The 23944-nt window shown below is 45.9% G+C and overlaps 1 protein-coding gene across 3 annotated transcripts in view; it reads right to left on the bottom strand.

Moving 5' to 3' along the window:
• The window catches only part of Frmd4b (FERM domain containing 4B), a 246580-nt gene that overhangs the window by 205089 nt on the left and 17547 nt on the right, over nucleotides 1-23944 (bottom strand). For 2 of the 3 annotated variants that reach the window (XM_085840236.1, XM_085840232.1), the window contains exon 1: nucleotides 1648-2158. The exons of the other annotated variant lie outside the window; for it this stretch is intronic. In XM_085840236.1, the coding sequence (XP_085696362.1) occupies nucleotides 1648-1809 (162 nt within the window). In that variant the 5' untranslated portion in view covers nucleotides 1810-2158. Of the gene's footprint in view, nucleotides 1-1647; nucleotides 2159-23944 lie in introns of those variants that run through there. 3 annotated transcript variants of the gene reach the window in all.

Below are 23944 nucleotides of genomic sequence, written 5' to 3'. Positions count from 1 at the left end.
TCATCTAGAGAAGCCAAAGATTCTCCGGTTTTTGGAACCGTCATCTCCGAATTGCTCAGTAACAGCATTAGCAGTAAGCCATAAATCCACTGAATCCATGGGGAGTCTGGGCATGGAGCCTGTCTGATTGGCTACAGTATTTGTGCTTTCCTTTTGAAAGTTCCTCAATATTTAAAAAGAAAAGGCGGCCCTACGTGATGGGGCTGGGGTGGGTGTGTTTACTCCCAACCAAAGTGAGCAGAGACTTCCCAAGAGAGAAAAGGACTGAAAGATAGACACATGTCTGACTCCAAAAAGCCAGGAGTGCAGTTTCTGGTGGCCAGATGGGCTATGGGCACAGCTCCCTAATGCTCTCAAGCCCCATCGGGCCTCCAGGGCTCTCAGTCAGTGCGCCTTGCTAAGTCTATTTCAAACATATTACAGATATGTTAGGCAAACCAGGAACACTGAAACCACAGGTTAAAATGTGTTTGTGTGTGTGTGTGTGTATGTATGTATATATATGTATATATATATATATATATATATATACATATATATATATATATTAACAAGAACAGCAAGGGAACATTCATTCCTTAGAACTCTTGTAGTCTGTCCTTAGTTGGCTTTTATTCTATCTGGTTGATGGAAGACTATGACTTTTCAAAAATCAAAGCTTGAGTCGCATATGGGACATTCTATGACAGATATAGTTCAGCCCTATTAGGAATAGGTTATGTGTAAGGGATTCAGAGAACTGTAACAAACCATACCCAGGAAAGAAGCCCAGGTATGAATCTTCATAATTCAACAATGCAGTTTTTATTCTTTTATCTTAAAGGTATCAATCACCCAGTCAGAGGACTTTTATATACATTTACTACTGTTCACAAAAATGCAGGCAAGTTGCAATCCCAGAGAGGATGAATGGTCTCCTCATTGGGCAAAGTTGCTGCAGATTTTGCCTGCAAGATGGGGCCAGCCAGCAAAGCAATAAAGAGGCTGTGTTGTGCGACAGATTAAATCCAAGTGTAAGCATTCCAGCGCTCAGCCAAGCCACCCTTCCCTTCCCTAGCCTGTCAGCCTCCCACAAAGTGCTCCCAATCCGCCTCTGCCCTTCCGTCCCAAAGCCAGGCAACACAGAATCAGCTTTTCCTGGCTGTGCCCTGGAAGCAGGGGCTGCCTGGTGGAAAAGTGCAATAAAATCAAGAAGGAAGAAGACAAATTCACTAAGACATGCTCTGACAGCAAGCAATGACGGGAAATCATAGCTTCCGAAATGGCCACCTCCAATGAAATGAAATGAAATAAAACAGAAATAATCCTCTCAACCTCAAAGTCGCTTTCCACAAACGACGTGTTGCAAAGGCTATAAGCCCCTTTACTAGTGCCAGCAGGAACTTCCATCACGTTATAATATATGTCTGCTTGGGGTGGGGTAGGGGGGCGGATAACTCCCAAGTGCCCCCATGCCCAACTGAAAAAAAATTATCAAGCCACAGTTAGCTAGAGCTGCTGACTTGACCCAAGCGCTAAGCTCCCCGTGAGGAGTTGAAAACAAAGATATGGGAAGCCTGAGGTTATGAAATCATACAGGTGGACCGGCCCTCAGTTGTGCGCCGGGCATCCCCGCAATGGCCCCAGGGCGCCAGCTCCTGGGCTCACCTGGTACACATCCCGCAGCCCGCACCACGTCCGCAGCACCTGGTGGCAAGCCCGCAGCCTCTCGGTGTACCATCTCCGCAGCGTGGACACGGTCAAGTTCCACACGAAGCGGCTGCCGCTGAACAGCAGGTCCTCCACTCCGCACATGAATACCGAAGCCATGCCGCTGCTTTCCCTCGGAGCCTGGATTCCGCGATCCTGGGCTCGCCAGGCTCTGCTGTAGCTGACAGCCCCCGGGGGGGTTGGGGGGGGGTCAGATCTGCCACTGAACTCGCCTTTCACTGTGTGTCCTGGCCAGGTTGGGGCGGCATGCCCCGGGATTGGGTGCCGGCCAGCCAACGGCTGCGACTGGCACGGAGGCTGTGTCACCCCGCCCGCCCCCACCCAGCGCCAGCTTCCTAAGCTCCGCCAGGCCAGCCCTGGGTGCTCCCTGGGCGCGGGAAGCCCTGGCCAGTGAGGACTCCCCGCTGCGCTGCTCCAGGGCACAGGGCCGCAGGCAAAGCCCAGCAACTCTTTGCAAGCCTAGTGGGGAGCTGCATTTCAGCGCGCTTGCACACACACATACACACACACACACACCCCTAGACCTAGCCCCGGGACACCTGTATTTTACTCTTTAAGGTCGCTCTGTCTTGCATCTTGCGCTGTCCACACCTCAGTGATAAACACCTCTGGGGAAGCTATAGAAGCAGAAGACGAGGAAGAAAAAAATCCTGCAGCATCTCCCTTTAGATCTCACTCCCGAGAGAATTGTGCGTGTTTTCTTGGCTCTACTGAAACCAGATGAAGAGCCTCAAAGCAACAGTGTGTACGCGCCTCCAGACTCTCTTTGCTCCTAACTTGAGGGTCTCCAAGAAAATGCCAGCCTGCCTTGGCCACCAGCAAAGCAGGTTCCCTGATACCCTCGTGAGGCCAGTTTCAGGGCAGCTGTGGGCTCAGAAGGAAAACAAGGCTTCTTTGATCCTTGGCAAACAGCATTCAGTTAAAACTCCCTGGGAACCAGAAGCTTCGAAAGAGGATCCCTGGTCAGTTTGTACAAAATTCAACCTCAGGATATACCGGGCCACAGATGGCATCACACATCCGACGGGGGAGCTCACTGCTCAAAAATAAATACGAAATAAGTACATGAATAGAAAAATAAAAACTCGTCCTCAGCTCGAGAAGCCCTGGGACAATTTGTGCTTTTTAAGGTCTCCACCGGGAATGGTAAGTCTCTAAGGAGTTTCAAAAGGGAATCTAAGAAGTCCCACACACCCGAGCCTGTATTTTTCCTTGAGAATGTTTGCACATTGCAGTCCCCAGAATCCCATCCCATTTCCAGAGCAAGCTCACTGCAGCTGGGAAGCAATCCTAATTACACTCACTGGATCACGTGTACACTGAGACACAAATGCGTTAAGTGGGGATAGCTGGGGAGAGGGAGGGATCCAGCATCAAGGGGCGGAGTCAAGAGAAGGCAATGGGATGATTATGATCAAATTACATTATCCATGTGTGAAAGTGTCCTGAAGCCCATTATTATATAATTAACACATCATGATGATGGTGGTGGTGATGATGATGATGAGATAAATAACCCACTGCCCCAGATTTCAGGATGGAGGTATTTCTCTCTGAATCTACCTTGTTGGACAATGGTGAGCATTTCATTGGCCAACTCACACCTGTGCTATTGTCTTTGCTATTAAGTGGCTGAGAGGTGAGATGCTAAAGCTTTTCTTCCGAACTAGCTCCAGAGGCCTCGGGACAGATTATCTGCCAGTCAGTCAGCTTCATTTCAGGTTTCAAATGTGCCCTTAGTGTCTTAATTCCGGCCAAACACCACGAGCATCCAAAACAACAGGAAAATCTGTCCACAGAGCACCTGTGGGTTCCAAGGTGGCTATAATTGGAAAACATTTTTTAAAAAAAATGAAATTTCTTTCACCACCAGGAAAAAAATTGCTTAAGGGAGTCTGTGGGATTCATAGAGGTCACAACCGCTCTGAGATCTGATGCTCCTTCTTGGCCAGGAATCTGCTATTCATATTAACATTTTGGTTGTAGTTTACCAGGGTAACAGTCATGGTGTTTACACACACAGTCTGACATAGGAGGTTTTACTGAATTGGAATAAAATGAACTAAGCATAATTTGGAAAAAAAGTCACCTGATGGGAAATTATGGAACGTCAAAAAAAAAAAAAAGCCTTTTAAACCATGGTATGCTTTATTTTTTATTTTTTATTTTTTTTTATGATGCAGTGGCCTGAGTTCTCGGAAATATCTCGCAGCCTAGGGAATACCAGAATAATATCCCCAACAGGTCAATTCCCAGTGTCTCGTGACACCATCCTCCGAGAAAAGACGCTCTCAAGACACCTGGGCAGGTACCGATCAGCTCTCACGTCAGCAGCCATCGATTGCAGCCCGGGACATTTTGACTCATGGTTTCAAAGCTAGTGCTTGCGATACGTTTCTTTCCTTTTTTCCCTCTATAAGCTCATGCGAGCCCACGCCTGCTCATGTGGAGGCTAGAGGTCAATGCTGTATTCGTCCCTCAATCACTTGTCCACGTTAGTCGTGTTTGTCCAGACAGAGGCTTATGTAGTCAGGGTGGCCTCAGAATTGCTACATAGTCAGGATGATTCTGAACTCCTGACCTCCCGCCTCTCTCTCCTAAGCGCTGAGGTTACAGGAACGTGCTACCCCACCTCACATGGGGTACGTGGTTCTGGAGACTAAACCCAGGGTCTGTGGATACAAGGCAGGCGGGTGTGCTCCTGGCTGAGCTACATTCCCAGCCCCTCCACCTTATTCCTCCAGCCCGGGTCTCTCACTGACCCAGAAGATCACTTTTTGGCTAGATTGGCCAGCAAGTGAGCCCCCAGTATCTGCTGGACTCCACCTCCCAGTTGTGGGTTCCAGGCACATATGGTCACTTGGCAGTGGCCTGGGGGCTGAGGATCTGAACTTAGGCCCTCAGGTTTGCATGGCAAGTACTTGACCCACTGGGCTACCACCCTCACCCCTACCCTCACTCCAGGCCTGGACAACTTCCCTGTAAGTGAGACACGGTATTACAGCGTTAGCCAGATAGGCCAACTAACAGCACATGGGAGCTTGCTCAGGTTGCAAGGTTTTAGGCCACTTGCGGGCCAGCAGTCGTGGGGACTGAGGTTAGTGGCCTTGCTTTTCATCTAAGCCTTGAGACGAATCTAGCTGACATTAAAATTGTCACCCTGTGGGGGAGAAGAAGGGTGGATGGGAGGTAACCATGGTTTCAATCCTGAGCACCTTGAAAAGGCTCCTTAAGCAGGCAAAGTATGAGTGTCCTCAGGTACAACGTGGGAACATTATCAGAATCCACTACTCGGGGTCAGGGAAAGATACAGTAAACATAACATTTCAGGAAGTGTGTAGAATGGCGGCTGGCAAGAGGCAAGCACCAAGGACATCCGGCCACCATCACTACAGAAAGCAGGAATTCCCTGAACATTTTGGATTTAGGGAGAACAGTGTAAGTAAAATATACATTAAACTTTTTGTTTCCAGCAGATGTGTACTTTGCTTGTATCACAGTCTATCCACCACATGCATGCAGTGCTCATGGAGGCCAGTAGAGGGTGTCCTACTCTCTGTAGTCGCAGACCATTGTGACCTGCCATGTAGGTGCTGGGACTGGAATCCAGGTCCTCTTGAAAAGTTCCCAGTGCTCTTAACAACTGAGTCATCTCTTCAGTGTCCAGATACGCATTTTTAAAGCTGGGTATGGGTGTCTGTGTTGGTAATCCCAGTGCTAGGGAGACAGACATAGGTAGAACCCTAGGATGTGCTGGCCAGCCAGCCTAACTTAATCGAGGAACTCCAGGCCAGTAACAGACAATGCCTCAACAAAATAAAACAAACAAGGTAGAAGTCCATGACTTCAACATGCACATACCTGTGCACATGTGCCTGTACCCATACATTACCCACACAAACATGCACACACAAATATGCTTTTCTGAAGATAATTTTTAAATGACTCTTTAGGTCATTTTCCTTTGCTGAGGGAAAGGGTCAGAGGTGACTTGGAGAGCAGTTCTAATGCTTTGCTCCAGCTTCCCCAGAATGCTTCTAGAAGCTCAGTCTTCCCCTTCAGAGACAGTGCTTCCTATGGACTTAGGAAAATAGAGTACACTCAAAGCTGGACGTAAGATAGAAGCTTCTTTGTTCCCACCAGACACAGGTATAGATGCCTCCTCTTCCATTCCAGGAATGTATGGGGGTGCAGCTGCACAGAGGTGCATAGCCAAAGAGAAAAGAGCAACCTTGGTGACCAGTCACAGGCAAAGACCAGGTCCCAGATGCACACCTTAAAGCTGATCTGAGATTTTCCACGGAAAGAAAGCTAAATCACACTCATTTGAAAACTGTCTTGTTTCCCCCCCTTTTAATTTGTGAGGTGGATATTCCTCTCCCCAGCATCAGAGATCCCTGCAACACACTGTAATTTCCTGTAGCTCTCTCCAGAGGCTTAGGGAGATGCTTGGCTGACAGCATTACTCACACACCTGGGAGTGCTGCTGGGGACATCAAAGAGCAGTTGTCATCATCCCCAAGGCTCCTGTAGGCTTCTCCTTAAACAACTGGCAGGAAGGACAGCAACTGTGAGTACCAGGAAGATGGCGCAAACTGATAACTCCTAGAAAGGAAGAAGCAGCCAGCCCTAGCATGGCTCCCAGTGACTCTCTCTGCTTGTTAAAGAAAGAGTCCATATGAGCTGGGCGTGATGACGTCATCCTAGCACTGGAGAGGCTGAGGCTGATGGAGTTCAAGCTCAAGAGTAGCCTGAGCTATATGATGAGTTCCAGTCCTGCCCGGTGTTACACAGAGGGAGCCCGTCTCAAAGGAGCAAGATGAAAACGGAATGAAGCAAGAGCACTTCGGACATCTGTAGCCATTGTTCAGCTGCATTCCTCACGTGTGAAGCCAAGTTCTCAAAACCCACAAACGCCGGGCACCAGGCTGTTAAAGCGGATGCAAGCAAGGTCCAGCTCAATGGCCACTAAACGGGAACAGTTTTGCACTCCACCTTTAAATTTGTGCAACGTTTGTGTGTGTTTCTGGTTGTCACAACCAAGGGGGGCTCCCAACACCTAGTTAACAGAGGCTTGGGGTGATGCTCACTATGCCGTAGAGCACATGACAGTACCCCCAACACCAGAGATCTGGGGTTGGAGGATCCCAGGTCTAGTTAACCTTCGTACCCCACTACTTCCCTCCTTCAGGAACATCCTCCCCAAAGGGCCAGAAGAAATGAAGCAATCACCCATGCCAGCCTTCATACCCCACAAAGTATAAGGAACTCAAAGCCTCCAAAGAAAGACCTGGAATTCTGTTTGCCGCTGTTTCGGTTCCCCCCCTTTCAATATCTATCATAAAAGGAGGTGTGACTTTCCTCACAGGCTATTGATATTTTCCTGCTTTGCTTTTAGCTTGCCTCATGGAAGCTAAGCTTTTCTTTGGCATTTTATTTTGTTTCTTGATCTCGCTGTATGTATAGCTTGCCTAGCCTGGAACTCGCTGTGGATTGTGGTTTGAATAAGAATGGTCCCTACCAGCTCATATATTTGAATGCATGGTCCCTACCTGGTAGGACTGTGAGGTATGGCTTTGTTGGAGAAAGTCTTGGTCCTCTCTCTCTCTCTCTCTCTCTCTCTCTCTCTCCCCTCCCTTGCTCCCACTTGCAGATAAGAGGTAGACTCTCAGCTACCATTCCACTGCCATGCCTTGCCTGCCTGATGCCATTCCCTGCCATGAGGTCATAGACTTAACCTGTGAACCTATAAGCAGGCTCACGGTTAAATGCTTCAATAAGTTGCCTTGGTCACAGTGTCTGTTCACAGAGCTAAGTAACTAAGATACTCTGTAACCCGGGCTGTCTTTGCACCTGTGACCCTTTTGCCTCAGGCCATGTACTGTTGTGAAGGTGTCTTACTGCAGACAAGGCAGGGCAAGGCCACTTGCAGGTTATGTTTCCTCTGCTCTGTAAGGAGCCATACAGCATCACCCAGAAGCAGGGCAGACTGGCATAGTTCCCCCTGTGGGGGTCCCCATGGCTGCTGGAAGGCATCTAGTGACTTTGATCATGTATTTTGATTGTCAACTAAACAGGACTTAGAGTAACCATGAAAAGGAGCCTCTGAGAGACTTGCTATACTGGGTTAAGTGAAGAGAGAAGATCCATCCTCTACATAGGTGGCCCCATTCCATGAGGGTCCCAGGCTGAACTAAAAGTGGAGAGTGGGCCCTGACATTCATCTTTTATGTGACTAAAGACTTATGACCAACTGTCAGTATTCATGTCACTGCTTCCTGAGTGCAGACAAGGCAACCAACTGCTTCACACTCCCGTTGCCAGGCTCTTGTCAGGGACTCTAACAGCAATGGGGAAAGTAACTGATACAGTGACTTCTGGCTGTGCTCAGTACATCCTATAGTGTCCTGTCATCAACAAGACAAGAGCAACACCCAAAAGCCTTTCACACACTTCTACATGCTACTACTGGGCAAGCTGACAGCTAGTCCTCCCCTGAAACCACCCATGGACCTTGGGAAAGAGTCTTATCCATCCATAGATCCTGGCCGGCACAGAGCGGGCAGTCTCTGTTAACTGAACTGAACAATGAATGGCTATTCTCAGCAGTGAATGCAGAAATGAGTCCATCCAGTCTCCAAATCCACACCCATCGTTGCCAAAGCTCCTCATCTGTATCATGTATCAGGCAGGGACCCAAGAAAAGCACTTACTGACAAGTTCTGTCAGTAGACCATCTCTGTCTAAGAGGGCCTTCTAGAAAAATGGGGATGTCAGATGTTTGAATGAGGTTTCAGGCAATGCTATTGGGGCGGGCAATCACAAGAGGCATGTCATGCAGGGTAGAGTCAGGAATGCCTTCTAAAGGAAAGAGCATTTAAGCTGAGATCTGACTGCTGGGGAGGGGAGAGCTAGTCAAGGAGGGGGTGATGGTCTTAGAAGTCTGAGGTTCAGAGAGCTGTAATAACTAAGGTCGTGAGGTCAGAAGCCTTCTATGTTTGCAAACTTTAGGGAGTAAGTCAGCAAGGGTCCAGGAGATGCTAGGGGTGACAGACCAGGGAACCCAGGTAGGGGGTGCATCTGCAAAGTCACAGGGTACAAACAAAGAGCTTGAGGTAGGTTTCAGGGACTACTCCAGACTAAGCAGAGTTCCTCTCCTTCTACCACACTACTAATTTGCAGAATGGAGGAAAGGGAGCTGGGTCTGCTGGGACAGGCCTTCCATCAAGTAACTGGGTGTGTTGGGGTATGAGGATTCTAAATTCTAGGTCTGCTTGGGCCACGGAGTGAGTTGAAGACTAGCCTTGGAAACACTAGAACCAGGTCTCAAAAATAAGTAGTAAAAAGGAGGTTGTGGAAAGAGGCTGGAGGAGTATTTACAAAGCACATGCAAGGCAGTAGGTTCAATCCTCAATACCGTGTGTGCAGACACACACACACAGACACACACAGACACACACACACAGACACACACACACACAGACACACACACACACACACACACACACACATGCACACACGAGTGCATGTAAATAAAGAACAGATGAAGAAGTTGCTAGGTAGGAGAGGTTGTCTTCTACAACTCATCCTTTGCAGCAGCTGTTTCTTGTGCAGAGGTCTGCAGGCTCCCCTGATTACTTCCTCTTACCCCAAAGGCCAGCAGGGTCAAGTTCTTTTGGGGTCTCACTGAAGCCAGAGGCAAGGTACTTTGCCCTTTCCAGTTCTAAGTCTCCTTTCCTTATGGAATATCCCGTTTTTCAACCCTGTCTTCAAGTAGCAGGAGAGGAAGTAAGCAGGCAGTAGAGCAGGTCTTCAGGTGCAGGGACTGGCTGCTATTTCTACATCCAAGGATGCAGGATGGGCTAATTGACCTCTTTGCTTATGAATGCATCCCAAAAGGTTGAACATATGATAAACTAAGTAATGCTCCACGTGAGGGCAGTGATTCAGCTTCTAATTTGGCAAGATCATTCTACCTCTAGAAGAACAGAAAGAGGAAGGAAGGGAAGGGAGTGGGAGATGAGGGAAGGGAAGGAAAGGGAAGGGAAGGGGGAGGAAGGGGAGGGAAGGGGAAGAAGGGGAGGGAGGGGGAGGAGGAGGGAGAGGGAGGAAGGGGAGGGAAGGAAGGGAAGGGGAAGGAAGGGGAGGGAAGGAAGAGAAAGGGAAGGCGAGGGAAGGAAGGGGGAAGGGAAGAAAGGAGAAAAGGGGGAGGGAAGGGAAGAAAGGGGAGGGAAGGGGAAGGATGGGGAAAGAAAGGGAGGGAAGGGGAGGGGAGGGGAGGAAAGGGAGAAAAGGAAGAAGAAATGTTAGAAGAGGAATGGGAGGGGGAAGGAGGAAGAGAAGAGGGGAAGGAAAAGTACTCATTTTTCTAAAAACTTCATCCCTCACTGGATCAAGCTGTATTCTCCCTACTCAAAGGCAAGAGGGAAGACTGCACCTTTTTGTATTACAGTGCAGTTCTGGGCTCCTGGGTATTCCCCTTTTGCTCGCTAACCAACTGAGCTGATACGGGAAAATCTCCCAGGTCCAGTTTTAGACCTCATTGATGTAGCTGTGAAACTGTTTGAGGGAGGATGCTGGCTCTAAGGAAGCTGCTATGGACCAGACAGCAAGGTCTGACCTGATTTCCAGAGTCCTGTGACTGAGTGCCCCCCAATGACCCGTCACCTTGTCACCTCATTTCCATCCACATAGCCAATGACAAAAATAAAGTGCAATAAACTCTATAGCATCCTTTTCTCCCAAATAAATACAGGTGGCTCCACCTACACCATCAGTTGATTTTCACAGGATTGTCTAAGATCAGATGGAAAAGGTCATTTTGGTCGCACTTCTTAGGTGAGAATCTGATATACAGAGAAGTCGGAACACCTGCCCAAGACCAGTGGGAAGATATTTATAAGGTCACTCTTATATGGTGTAGCTTCTAAATCTTCAGTCCTGCTCTGGGAGACAAAAGTTCCTTTTGTATTTATCGGTTATAATTTACTTTGGCCTCATACTGAAATTTTAAGGTTTTAGTTTGGGCTACCATGACAAAAGTTTCATACTGGGTGGAAGCAGAATTAACTGTTGTTCATCTTGGTGAAGCCTGGGAAGTTTGGAATTAAGGGGCTAGCCCATTAGGCTTTGGAAGAGGAGCACAATTGTTATAGAAAGTTTTAATCCCAATCCCGGGTTTCTACCCCACCTGTGACCATTTAGTTTCTGGATAAAAGACACACAAACTTTATGTTTACAATAAGGCTTAAACAGCACAAGAGCTGGGCAGATATCTACCTTCAAGGGGAAGGGGGGGTTAGGAGTCTAGAGAACATGGCCCTGAGGGCTGGCCAATTGGAGCTAAGAGCAGCCCAGATGAAACACAGTAAGTGATAACTTGAGGTTCTCTATAGGAAAGTAGGTTCTAACAACATAAAGGGTAGATGTAAGGCTTATTATAAATATAAAGGGTATGTGCATATCTTTTATCCTGGAACTAAATGGTCAAAGGCAGGGTAGACGTCCCAGATTGGGATTAAATACATTCTACAACAGGCATTTCCTGGTTTATGGATGGCTCTCCTGTCACTGTCTTCTCAGATATCAGAGCAGGTAACTTCTGGATCTTCCCAAACCCTTATGTAGGCACCATCTCCATGAGGATTCATACTCATGAAGTTTTCCCAAGTTTCTCGTACACCCCATAGGCCACACACACCCCCACACACCATTGTGCGAGGATCCACACCTCAAATATCAATGTTGGGAAAACATAAACAGTCAGTCTACAGCAGGTTTGGATGGCTCCGGAATGCACTTTAATGTTCTGGGGGGACAGAGTGTGACAAAAGCCACAGCCTTTGGCTTTACCAGGATTACATAAGATAAAAATGATGGCAATAAAAGATGACCTAAGTCAACAAGGAATGATACTGTATACACAGGGGCCGTCACTCTTACACAGCAAACAGTAGAAGGGAAACGAATACTTTCATGCAAATTCTTGACCCTCAAAAGACCCACTAGCCTACCCTCTTGGGTGCAGATAGGAAAATAAGAGAAATCAGCCAATGGTACGGGCTAGCTAGCAAAGTACTTAAAACCAAAATAAAACAAGCTTGGTAGATAGTAATCTTCAAACAAATGTGAGTGATCTCGAAAACAGAGCATTTTCCCATTTTTACTAAAGATACAGAAAATTTGGTATGATTTACTGCTAGGAATTTCAAATATTTGGCCCTCGGCAGTACAAGCAAAAGAAAAGCCAAAGCGAGTATCAAAAAGAGAAAGAAAGAAAAAAGTATTTCTTGTATCTTGCTGTTCTAATACTAAGTTCACACAGTGCACTTCACTACGGAGTGGATGCACCAAGCAGCAGAAGTCAGCATGCTACAGGCCTCCATGATGGGGATTGTCTGTTTGTACAGGTCAGAAACCGTGTGCTGAGAGCTGTGGGCAGTGTTGAGAACACAGAGGAAGGGAGGCATGATCTGGTTTGAGTCAACAAAGAAAGGAAGACTAGACTTCACTTTTGAAGACACAGGCACCAAAGACATTGAAGGTAGACTTCTGTACCCAGGAATGGGCTGTTATTTAGGTTACAGGTCATTTTGGGTCAAGCCTCGTCAGCTTGTGTATATGGGCAGATAATGTTTGGCTGCCTCGTCATCGTCTCTCCCTTTTTCCGAGACTCCGACTCTGTGGGCTGTCTGCTCGGTTGGACTATGGTTGATTTAGAACACTATTCCCAGAATAAGACACAAAGTGGAGCCTTCTAAAAATATGCCCCTTCAGCTGGGAGTGTAGTTAGACTCGTAGATCATTTACCTACAGTACATGGAGCCCAGAATTCCATTCCTGACACTGTATAAACTGGGGATGGTGGTATTCATTTGTGCTTTTAATCTCAGAACTTGGGGGTAGGGGAAGGTCAGAAGTTCTGAGTCATCCTTGCATACATGGTGATTTTAAGACCATGGTCGACATGAGACCCTGTCTCAAAAAAATAAAATAAAATATGAAATCAAATAAAAATATTTTCCTCTTTGAAGAGATGGGACACAGAAAATCTTAGCAGCATATGGAAAGAGATATAATATCATTAGTTACCAGGGACAAGCAAGTCAAAGCCATAATAATATATTGCTTCAACCCACAGGAATAAATAAAGTGAGAAATATGAATAGTAACTAATTTTGGTGGCTAACGTTTATGTCAACTTGACACAAGCTAGCATCATTTGAGAGGAAGGAACCTCTATTGAGACACCATCTCCATAATGGAGATCAGGCTGCTGGCAAGCCTGTAGGGCATTTTCTTAACTAGTGATATGGGAGGGTCCAGCCCTTTGTGGGCATTGCCATCCCTGGGCAGACAGTCCTGAGTTCGATAAAAAAGGTAGAAGCCATGAGGAACAAGTCAGTAAGCAGGGTTCCTCCGTGGTCTCTCCATCAACTCCTGCCTCCAGGTTCTTCTCTGTTTAAGTTCTTGCCTCTGATGATGAATTGTGACACAGACGTATAAGAAAATAAACCCCTCCCTCTCCAAGTTTCCTTCGGTCATAGTGTTTCATCACAGCAATAAAAACCCTAACAAAGACCCATGAACTAGCAAAGACATGGAGAAACTGCAATCCTTCTGTACTGCTGGTGGGAATAGAGTGTTTTGTGGCCATTGTGGAAGAATGCTTTATTTTTAAGGATGCAATTTCTTCTCCATATGACCCAGGACCTCCACAGAAAGTAAAGCAAGTATTTAAAAAAAGAAAACTTATATTCGAGAATTCATAGCAACAGTCTTTAGATCAACCAAAGGGTGGGGAAAAAAATCACATGTGTTATACGGTGAACAGACTCTAAAAATACAAGACTGAGGATGAAGCTCAGTGGTAGAGCCCTTGCCTTGGTATTCACAAGGCCATTGGTTCAACCCCTAGCACCACACACAAGAATATGGTAAACTCCCAAGCAACTGAATACTCTCAGCAATGAAAAGGAAGAAGGCATATACCAAAGAGAATTGGAAACATATGCTCAACAAAAACTTGGAACACCAGTGCTTACAGTGATATTATTTAGAGTAGTCCCAAAGTGGAAAACTCAAATGTCTATCACGTGATGAGCGGATACACAGAATATGCTCTATCTGCGTTATCAGCTATAAGTAGGAGGCAGGTACTGACAGATGTACTTATTTTCTAATACGGATCAAGTCATATTAGGCAAAAGAAACTAGACAAAACTATACATATCTTAGAAATGGAGGATAGGTTAATGGTCATGAAGTTGTCAGAATATAAGTGGGGTGGCCGAGAAATGTCTTGACATTGAGTTTTATCCGCAGAACTAAAGCTACACAGGAAGCTGCTGAATCATATACTGTTACCGTGTGAAACGCACAAAATCATCAGCACCACCATTATACCTGTGACGAAACTGAAGACGTGGAAGTATTTTCCAAGAACCGAGAAAACCGGAAGCTGGTATCAGACTAGAACCAGCCACCACTTGAAAACAAGAAAAATAACTGGGACAAAGTGATGGAGATGCAGTGATGTAGACACAGCTAAGCATGAGGTGGTTGGATAGTGGGAGCTAAGAAGAAGGTGTTGGACCAGATTCTAGGTCTAAACCATGATAATCTTAACTTGACCTGCTTCTGAGTGGTCCTGAAAGGAGGGGTAAGGATGATCTGAGGTATATTTATCCCTCCTAAGTGGCTTAGGTCTCCAAAGCGCCTTTCCAGAGTGCACTGGGACGTGCAGATGCTCCTTCTGTTTCTAGGAGAGGTTACGCCAGGGGCAGGGGAGTATGATGCAGCTCCATGTGTCTCATGAGTTTGCTCTTTGTTTAAAATAGGACTCCTAAGCCTGCATCTTGATTAGCTACAGAAATATAGAGAGCACTAACAGTTAGCTACTTACTGGCAATTTTCACTGAAGTTTTGGATCCCATTTTCCAAGCACACTATTTTATGGATTTAGAGTGGAAGAATAATTAAAATAAAGACTTTAAATACACACAGCATACTCCTGCACATGAACACTGTATGTATGTGAGAAGGCGTAACCACACAAACATCAGATTACAGTTAGCTGAGGAAGCGCTTTAAAAAATTCAGTCATTAAAGAATGGTCATGTGGTGAGGACAGCATCCAGATTAATTTCTTTTTATAGCAGTGAAAATGTATGGAGACAGGGCCATTTCAACTATTCCATCAAGTGAGTTACACTCAAAGGTAATGGGCCAGGTAGAAGTCCCAAGGCAACTTCATCAACACTTGAAATTCATCTCGTTCATCTTAAAGATCCCTTTGACATTTTAAATGCTTCTTTGAATGCATTCTTTGAATGACTTTGAGTTTCTTTCTTAAAGATCACACCAGTAGGGGCTGGAGAGATGGCTCAGTGGTTAAGCGCACTGACTGCTCTTCCGGAGGTCCTGAGTTCAATGCCCAGCAAACACATGATGGCTGGAAACCATCTATAAAGGGATCCGATGCCCTCTTCTGGTGTATCTGAAGGCAGCTACAGTATACTCATATACATAAAATAAGTAAATTCTTAAAAAGAAAAAACCCAGCTCTCACACCAGTACTGTTGTTCGAGGAAGATGTGTCCTGTCGATGTCTCATTCGGCAGATTTTCTTGTGGTGCCTCTCATAACGTTCTGCAGAAAGTCTATGGATGTGGTTGGGGGAGACAAGATTTCAGAGAGCAGGAGATCCAATCACTGTAGTCTGTGCAGACTTGAGAAACCTCCAAATTTAGTTAGAAAGAACATGCCTTTCATAATAAATTATTCAATATGGCTGCCTGTGCATAGGCAGTCCTTCTGGGATTTCATAAGGCTTCCTTTTATATCATACTACAAAACACACTACAGTGAATATTTTCCCACTCCTGTGTCTGCCACCTGATGTGGCCATTGGTGATTAACCAACATCTGTTCTTCTACCCCAACCAGGAGGGTAGGCTAATTACAACAATCTCATCCTTCTGGCCATAAGATAGGTTTAAGAAAGCACATTTATTTCAGTTTGGGCCCTTAAAACCCAGGGGAAAATGTATGAGGCACAGTTCTGGAAGCTTTGAGGAGACACCATACTGCCGCTGTGAGGCTGGAGCTGATACAGGCAGGCTGACTTAAAATGGCAATCACCAAGAACTTTAAGAACTGCACATGAGTTGTGTTAGGTTAGGATGTCCTGAGATAGTGCCTCCTTATGAACAGTGAGATGAGGGGCTAGAGAGATGGTTCAATGTTAAGAGTACTTGCTGCTCTTCCAGAGGACCTGGGTTCAGTTCTCAGCAGTCACGTGGTAGTTAAAACCATCTCTAATTCCAGCTCCAGGGGATCCAAGCCATCTTCTGGACTCTTTGGGTACCAGGCATGCAAGCTATCCACATCCACATCCACACACAAACACAAAATTTAAAAAAAAATTAAAAAATAAAATAAATAAACTTGGGGATGATACATCTACTTATTAACTGAACCAACTGATGTGTGAATTTTCTGTCACTTTTGGAAAATGTCAAGGATACATTTTACACTTGACTTGAAGTCTTTGTGAAAGGTGAGTTTATTTATCATTGTATTCCAGAGCCTGTGGCAAACTGCCACACAGGGTAAATGGATAATTCACAGATGTGGGAGTAAACACAGCCAGGTTCCAAAGTAAGCCATGACTTGCATTTTCTATCAACTCCAGGCTTCATGGATCCCTGATATCTAACTAGGCAACCAGATTATAGGGACTACCGTTGATTTCCAGATACTGTATATGACAAGCAGGAGTCAAATGGGAAGAAACTAATGAGAGTCAAGCATATAGATAAAATACAATAAATAAATAATAAAAATAAAATAAATTGAAGAGTGATGAAAAAAGACCCAAGTGGGTGAGGAAAGAGCTCAGCTGGTCAGGTGAGGGCCCGAGTTCAGTCTCCAGCACCCATAGGGGCGTGGCAACATATGACACAGAGGCTATCCCAGGGCTTTAGAGGGGATAAGGGGAATTCCTGGGGCCCACTAGCATACTTGGTCAGCTCCAGGCCAGTGAGAGATCTTGTCTTGAAAAATAAAGGAATTACAGGAAAAAAGGGAGAGGGGAGGGAAGGGAAGGGAAAAGGAGGGGGAAAGATAGTGAAGGAAAGGAAAGGTGGGCAGACCTACGGATAGATACCTGATAGTGTCCTCTGGCCTCTGCATGCATGCACGTGCTTGTGCACATGTACCCATGCCACAGGCACCTGCCCACATGTAAATACCTATACGACTATACACAGGGGGCAGAGGGAGACGTGCCCCAGAGTGGTTATGTAGTATCACGGAAGTCCAGCACTGAGGTCCTGGATTGCAGTGACCATCCAAACTCAGAATGCAGGGAGGAGAAGAACACGGTCCTCGGCGGTGGAATACCCAGTGAGCACAGTTGTAGGAAGACTTTTGGTTTCTTAGAAACCCAATTATGTGAATCCCAGGTGTGAGGTAAGGGGTTGCTTCCCAGCAGGAGCTTCTGCATCGCCTCCTGCAGGGGTGTGGCTCTGCCAGCTGCAGAGGCATTGTAGCGCAGACTAACAGAGCACATTGCTAGGGAAGTGCAGGGGTTCAAGGAGAGGGAAACGTTAATAAGCAAAGAGGAACCCCTTGCCATCAGGCCAGTAGAGGACCACACTCCCTTTGTGCCTCTGCCTCTCTCTCTGTCAAGCAGTCCTGGCTGAGAGGAGAAGCAAGCAGGGCAGGGCTGAGAGTGCAAAACCCTTCAATGTCTGTCCAAGGAAGTCTGCTTAACCCGCCACCCTACTCCAACATGCACACACACACAGACACACACACACACACACACACACACACACACACACACACACACCTCACAGGCTCAAATGCACTGCCTGAGAATCAGATTGGAGCACTCTTTCTCTCATCCAGGCATGTACCTTGGTGTCGCTCCCTGCCTTTTTCATTTTAACCAGTGAGAGGCAAGTCTTTTACTCGGAATATTTTTCTTCCTTCCTTCCTTCCTTCCTTCCTTCCTTCCTTCCTTCCTTCCTTCCTTCCTTCCTTCCTTTCTTTCTTTTTTCTCTCTCTCTTTCTTTCTTTCTTTTTTAAATACTTTTATTTTATAAACTTTATTAAATAAAAATTCAAATAAGTAAAAACATGACACACCAAAATTAACCAGATTCAAAGTCTATACAACACAGTGGGCTTATATTAGAACTACATTTACAATTGACATTTAGAGTAGAAGCTGTGAAGTTTCACATTCAATTTTATACCTTTGGTATTGAGACTAGATTATTCATGTATCCACCACCAAAACCAAAGAATCAAAAAGAAATCAATTTCTTTAATATTAAAAACAAAAAGCTTGGCCCCTACTATTGGAAATATTAGAAATAGAAGGATCATGAATATCTTCATCTAGTATATATTGATTTGCTTTTATGAAGTTGCCAATAGTTAATCACCATAGCCTATGAATTAGGTATATCATCTTGTCAACATCATCATCATTATCATTTTCACCAACATCATCATCACCTCTGTTTTCCCAAAACTTTGTAAACCCAAAACTTCGTGAGAAATTAAGAGAGTGATGTTTTAGACCAGTGGTTCTCAACCTCCCTCTCATGCTGCTTTAATACAGTTCCTCATGTTGTGGTGACCCCCGACCATAGAATTATTTTGGTCGCTACTTCACAACTATAGTTTTGCTAGTCATAAATCATACTGTAAATATCTGACATGCAGAATATCTTTTATGGGATACCCACAGATTGAGTCAGATAGCTCAAACCCAAAATTCCACAGAGCCAGAAAGAAGGCACAAGAGAAGCCTTGTGACAGTCAGGGGTGCCTACCAAAAAGGACTGAAGCTGGGTCCCTTGCTTATCACTAAGTCTACAGAGAAGCTGCACTCCATCAAGTTTGCAGATACAGGTGGGGCTGAGAGGAAGTCGAACTTGGCTTAGCAACCCACAGGAGGACTGTGGGTGCCCGTGTGCAGAGGCTGAAGTATCTCTGACAGAGCTCTTAGCTGCAAGTGATGGAAACACAGCACTATCTAATTTAATAGAGAAAAACGTATTGACTGATAAGACCAGGCAAGGATCAGGAGGGCAAAGGAAGCCTGTGGATGCCAAGAACCTACTTCTGTTTTGACTTGTTCCTGTTTTTGACTTGTTTTTGGTGTGTGTGTGTGTGTGTGTGTGTGTGTGTGTGTGTGTGTGTATGTGTGTGTGTATGTGTGTAGTTTGTTTTGTTTGGTCTTGCTGTGTGTAGTTTTGGTTTGCTTGGTTTTTTGTTTGTTTGGTTGGTTTTTTTTGCATCTGCATTCAGCCCCTTGAATGCGGTCTTTGCCGATTGTACTCACTCTGCTACAAGGTAAGCAGGATGAACAGTGTCACAAACTCATGCCCCCATTGGCTCAAACTCAGAGGGGAACCAGAGCAAGCTCCTTTCTGGCAGCTAGTAATTAAATCATGGGAGATGTGCTGACTGACAATCATAATCATATCCGATCCAGGTGAGGAAGGAGGACATGTGTAGATGCAAGAACTGTTAGAGAGTACCAGAGTGTGGGGTGCTGTGATTGACAGCCTCTTGAAGTACAACTTGGTCAGTAGTAGTCTGGAGGGAATACTTGTCCCAGTCAAGCTTTCTTGTTCTCAGAAGGTACAGGGGTGCTGAGTGGCAGGAACAGCCAGAATCTTTCTTAGGGCCATTTCTTTGGAAACATATGGATACCCCAGTGAAGGCAGGAAGCACCCCCAAACCTTGGCATCCTTGCACTGGGATACATCACAGCTTCTTGCTCATTCTAGTACCCTGTTTCTCGGTTCTTCCTTCCTTTGTACTGACAATGAAGTACCTCATTGTGATCTGGCCTGGGTAAAAGGCTTGCTAGTGCTTTGGCATTCCACTGAAATATAATTTAATTTTAACCTTGTCCCTTTATGAACTGGACTTGCTCATATGCAGTATATTACTAGGAACAGTTTTTAAATTAATGTGACCAAATAATATTTTTGCATTTCCAATAACTTAGTTGTGTGGTACCTTGGGTATTATTAAGTTCTTCAATCTGATCCAAAGCAACAGGATTGGTTCTCTCTCTCCTCCCTCTTCTTCCTCCTTCCCTTTTCCTCTTTATTGTCCCCGAGATATATCAATAATATCAGTTTCTTAATCTCACTGGGATCCCATGAACCCCAAAGCTTAAAACACTATTTAGAAGGTCTCTGTTTCCTGGGAGAGCATTTTTTTACCCTGTTTTCCATAAATTTAACACAAAAAGGCTTAAGGAGCCAAGAGCCAAAGGTGCCAAGAGTCAAAGCATTTGCCAAGGTTGGCTTACGGCTTTTAAATGGCCAACGGCACACGCACAGTTTCTCTGGCTCGGCTTCTGCAGCTCCAGGTTCGATGAACAGTGGTTCTTGGAAAGCTCCACACTGGATTGCAGCCCACACACCCGGTTTACAACTTGGTTGTCAGGGTGCCAAACTGCACAGGGCTCCAACATCCCCAGAGTTGCCGGCTGGCTCCTCCCAGTTCTCCATCAAACTGCTAATGCTAGGAAGCAGGAGAGACTCTCCCAGTCCTGTAAATGGTTTCACCGTATCTCCTTGGTAAAACACTTACTTCTGGAGAAAAAAAAAGAAACTAGAAACTGTGAAGCAAAGCCGCCTCCTCACTCACGACTTCCCTATCACCTCCCCCTCAAAGGAAGCTTGTTCAGCTGCTTATTGGCAGCAAATGCAGTCTGGGGCAGGTCCCTGCAACAGCTGATGCATGCCTGTGCAAACTAGCTCCTACCCATCTCCAAGAACTGCAAGTACCTGCACTTGTATATGAACATGTTGTTTGAGGGTATCTATGAACTATCTATGAAGTGAATATGGTTTGTGGCAGATGAAGGTAACATAGATGACCAGACCCTACACAAAGCACACATAGGCATTTACCCTATATTGATGGTTCTCAACCTTCCTAGTGCTGTGGCCCTTTAATGTAGTTCCTCATGTTGTGGTGACCCCGGACCATAAAATTATTTGGTTGCTACTTCATAGCTTTAATTTTGCTACCATTATGAATTGTAATGTAAATATCTGATATTCAGGATATCTGGTATGTGACCCTTAGAGGTTGAGAACTATGCCCCTTATAAATCAGCAACAGGGGCCTGCTTACAAAAGGCTGTAAGAGTTAGCAGGAGAGAAAGAACATAAACACAGTCAGGGGCTCTACCAACGTAGCCATTTAGTAAAGCCAGTATTAGCTGAGTTTCTAGAACATTCTCAGTGGGGCTTAGTTTCTACGTGTTTCTCGTGTTATGAGCACTTCATGGTAATGAGCCTACTTTTTAAAGGGAGGAATTTTTGTACAACATAGTCCCTAATTATATGACTCATACTCTATATGGTATTGCACTAAAGAAGCAGAGAGAAAGTTAGTTTCATCGCCTTGACTGCACAAGGAATGCCGTCTTAGGCAGGATCACCCAAAGGACACCCATTACATTTAATAGTTGTCTTACATGGCTTTTCGGATCTGATAGCATCTCCTGGACCAGGGAGGAAGGATATTTTTCCACTCCTGTGCTGCAGCCAGTCAGAAGAAGGGCTGGAGCATGTGGCAGGCCAGCAGCATCTACCCTGGGTACAAGTGGAGGCAGGACAGCCACCTACCTCTTTTTCTTGCAAGTGGACATAAAGGAGATGAAGTTCTTTCCTTTCCAAACATCAGGATTTTACTCCTGGCCATGGTAGGGCATGGGGAAGGTAGAGGTCGTAGTTGGGTGACTGTGGAGTTACTGACCTAGATTAGGGGTCATCCTACCTTTCTTCAAAGGCTCAGGATATTTTGAACCTTCCATAATTAAAAGAAAAAAATGGTCTCAGTTGTAACCAGTCTACTACTACGTCGGAAAAGCAGGTAGAGAAAATACTTACATACATGAACATGGCTACATGCCAATAAAATTCATTTATCATTTAAAGGCTGTGGCTGACCCTGGACATGATTGTGAGAAACAGAGAGGAGATAAAACATGGAAGAAAGAAGAAGGTGAAATGAGAAGGACATTTTGGTATAAAAAGGGGCTTTGAGGCATCACTGGCACATTCCTTTTAAAGTAACAGAGAACCATTCAGGATTGGAACTTTGAGTGTTCCTGTTGGCTAACGGTCTGCTGGACACTGCCGGGTGCAAAGGAGACACTGTACTCACCTGGAGTGGCTCAAGAGACAAGGGCTCCAGAAGGCTTTGTCTTGCTCATGTGAAACTTTCCCCCTATTGAGCAAGCCAAGGCCCTTGTTGAAAAGCAAACAACCTCCATGATCGAATTCCATACAATCAACAGCACTCGGGACTGCATTCAATACAATCAACAGCCCTTGGGCACTTGAACAGTTAAGACGGGGCAGGGCTGTGATGGAATGAAATGTGTGTTTTTGAATTTGTTTTAAATGATGTAAAACAGGGAAATGAAATTCTCAAAGAAGCAGGGTTTATGGCACTGCACAGGCGGGCCTAAGTAGGTGGATAAACAGAGGCAGCTGTTCTGAAAGGGAGGCCAGGGACTGTGTGGGGTTCTGTCAGTAAGACAGAGCCATGCATGAAGAGGACTTCAAGAAGGAAAGGCAGAAGATGGGAAGGCTGACTTCTCTCTTACCCCTGGAGCAGTGCTGTGAGTGTGTGACTGCAGAGAGACGCTGGTGAGAAGCTTAGATACCACCCACAAGCTCTAGCAAACCTAGGCCAAAATCCCACTTTGGTCTTCATGTGCCTCATGACCTGAGGGAATCATTTCACCCCCATCGAGGCTCTGCCTTGCTCTCTATGAAATACAGAGGGAAATTCCTCCTCCCTAAGACTGTTCACGAAGAACATGTGCAGATTCGGAGGGACAGCCCCGGGGGGAAATGACAGGCTGTCAGTACAGGGCCCAGGGGATCGCCAGTCCACTACTTTAGCTGCGTCTGCAGGGACTGGGCTTTGGCTTATCGCTTCTTATTGGGGCAGAAGCCATAACAGGAAGATGGAAGCAGGCTACTCACAAATTCTGGCTTGATCTTTACCCTGGAGGCAGAAGTCTGAACTTCTTTTCTCACGTTGGGAAGGCCATCTGCTGGGCTATAGAGAAATTTCCAACAAGAATCCACAAAAATGGAAGCCAACTCCAGCAGAGAGGCGAGGACACAAGCCCCACGTGTCTGTGTGTACCATGGAAAGCAGCAATGAGGAGGGAGCAGGGAGTTTATGCTGTGTCACCAGCCTTTGAGAAGAGACATGAGGACAATAATGAGGTCCCCTTCTAGATAGCCGAAGATCTCATCAGGTGGTTTAGTTGCCAGAAACTTCCATCACCCTTCTTGATGTTCGTTTCTTAGTCTCCCCTCTCCTCAACTCCTCACTCTGGAAGGAATCTTGAATAGCACAAGCCAGTTAACACATCAGTGGACCTGGGACATAAGGCAATCCATCAGAGAGAATGTGAGGCCTATCACTTAGAATTCTTGGAGACCGGTCAATTTACTCTCTTCCCTGCTTAGGAACAAGTTACTACCGTGTTCATGCTGTTATACAGGAGGACGATCTGGTCACAGCGATCACCTGCAGGAAATGCAAAGCAAAGGCAATCGGGGGACCGCTGTCAACCTCTTGATCAAACTGTCTGAAGTAAGCAACTCAGTTTCGTGAGCCAATAACTATCTCTTACTGCTGAAGTCACTGTAAACCGTAGTTGCCTTCACTTTCAAAACCCCCAGAAGCTCCAGACAGTGCCCTCCAAACTCCACCCTTTCCTCAAAACGATCACATTTCCTGAAAACAAATGCTATTTCCCAGGACACAGAATCGACCTTGGCTTGCTGTCCTCAGGTTCTGTAGCAGAAGGGTAAAGGCCCATTTTTTTGGCAGCTCCCCACCTTCTTCTCTGAGTACGATGTTTGCTCGAGACCAGGTCCCTCCATCACAACAGCGCTTCGATGACAACTTACTGTCTACCGGGTTGAACTGACGTGGAGCTCTTACAGCTTTGAAAACCAGGCGACCTCCATGTCATCCTGGTGTCAAAGAGGACATGTGTGGGTGAGCAGCCGAGGGCATCAAGGCGAGGCAGTCTAGGAGAACGTGAGCATGTCTGAGTGTGTGTAGCAGTGTGCAAACCAGTGGGAATGCGTGTAGCACAGGAGGAGTCTGAGAGTTCCCGAGCATGTCCAGTGTACTCACCCTGTGAGGTGAA

The sequence above is a fragment of the Mus caroli genome, unplaced genomic scaffold (assembly GCF_978045245.1).
Source record: "Mus caroli unplaced genomic scaffold, Mus_caroli_1 scaffold_7, whole genome shotgun sequence".
Lineage (NCBI taxonomy): Eukaryota > Metazoa > Chordata > Mammalia > Rodentia > Muridae > Mus > Mus caroli.
This window is presented reverse-complemented; position numbering and strand designations above follow the sequence as displayed.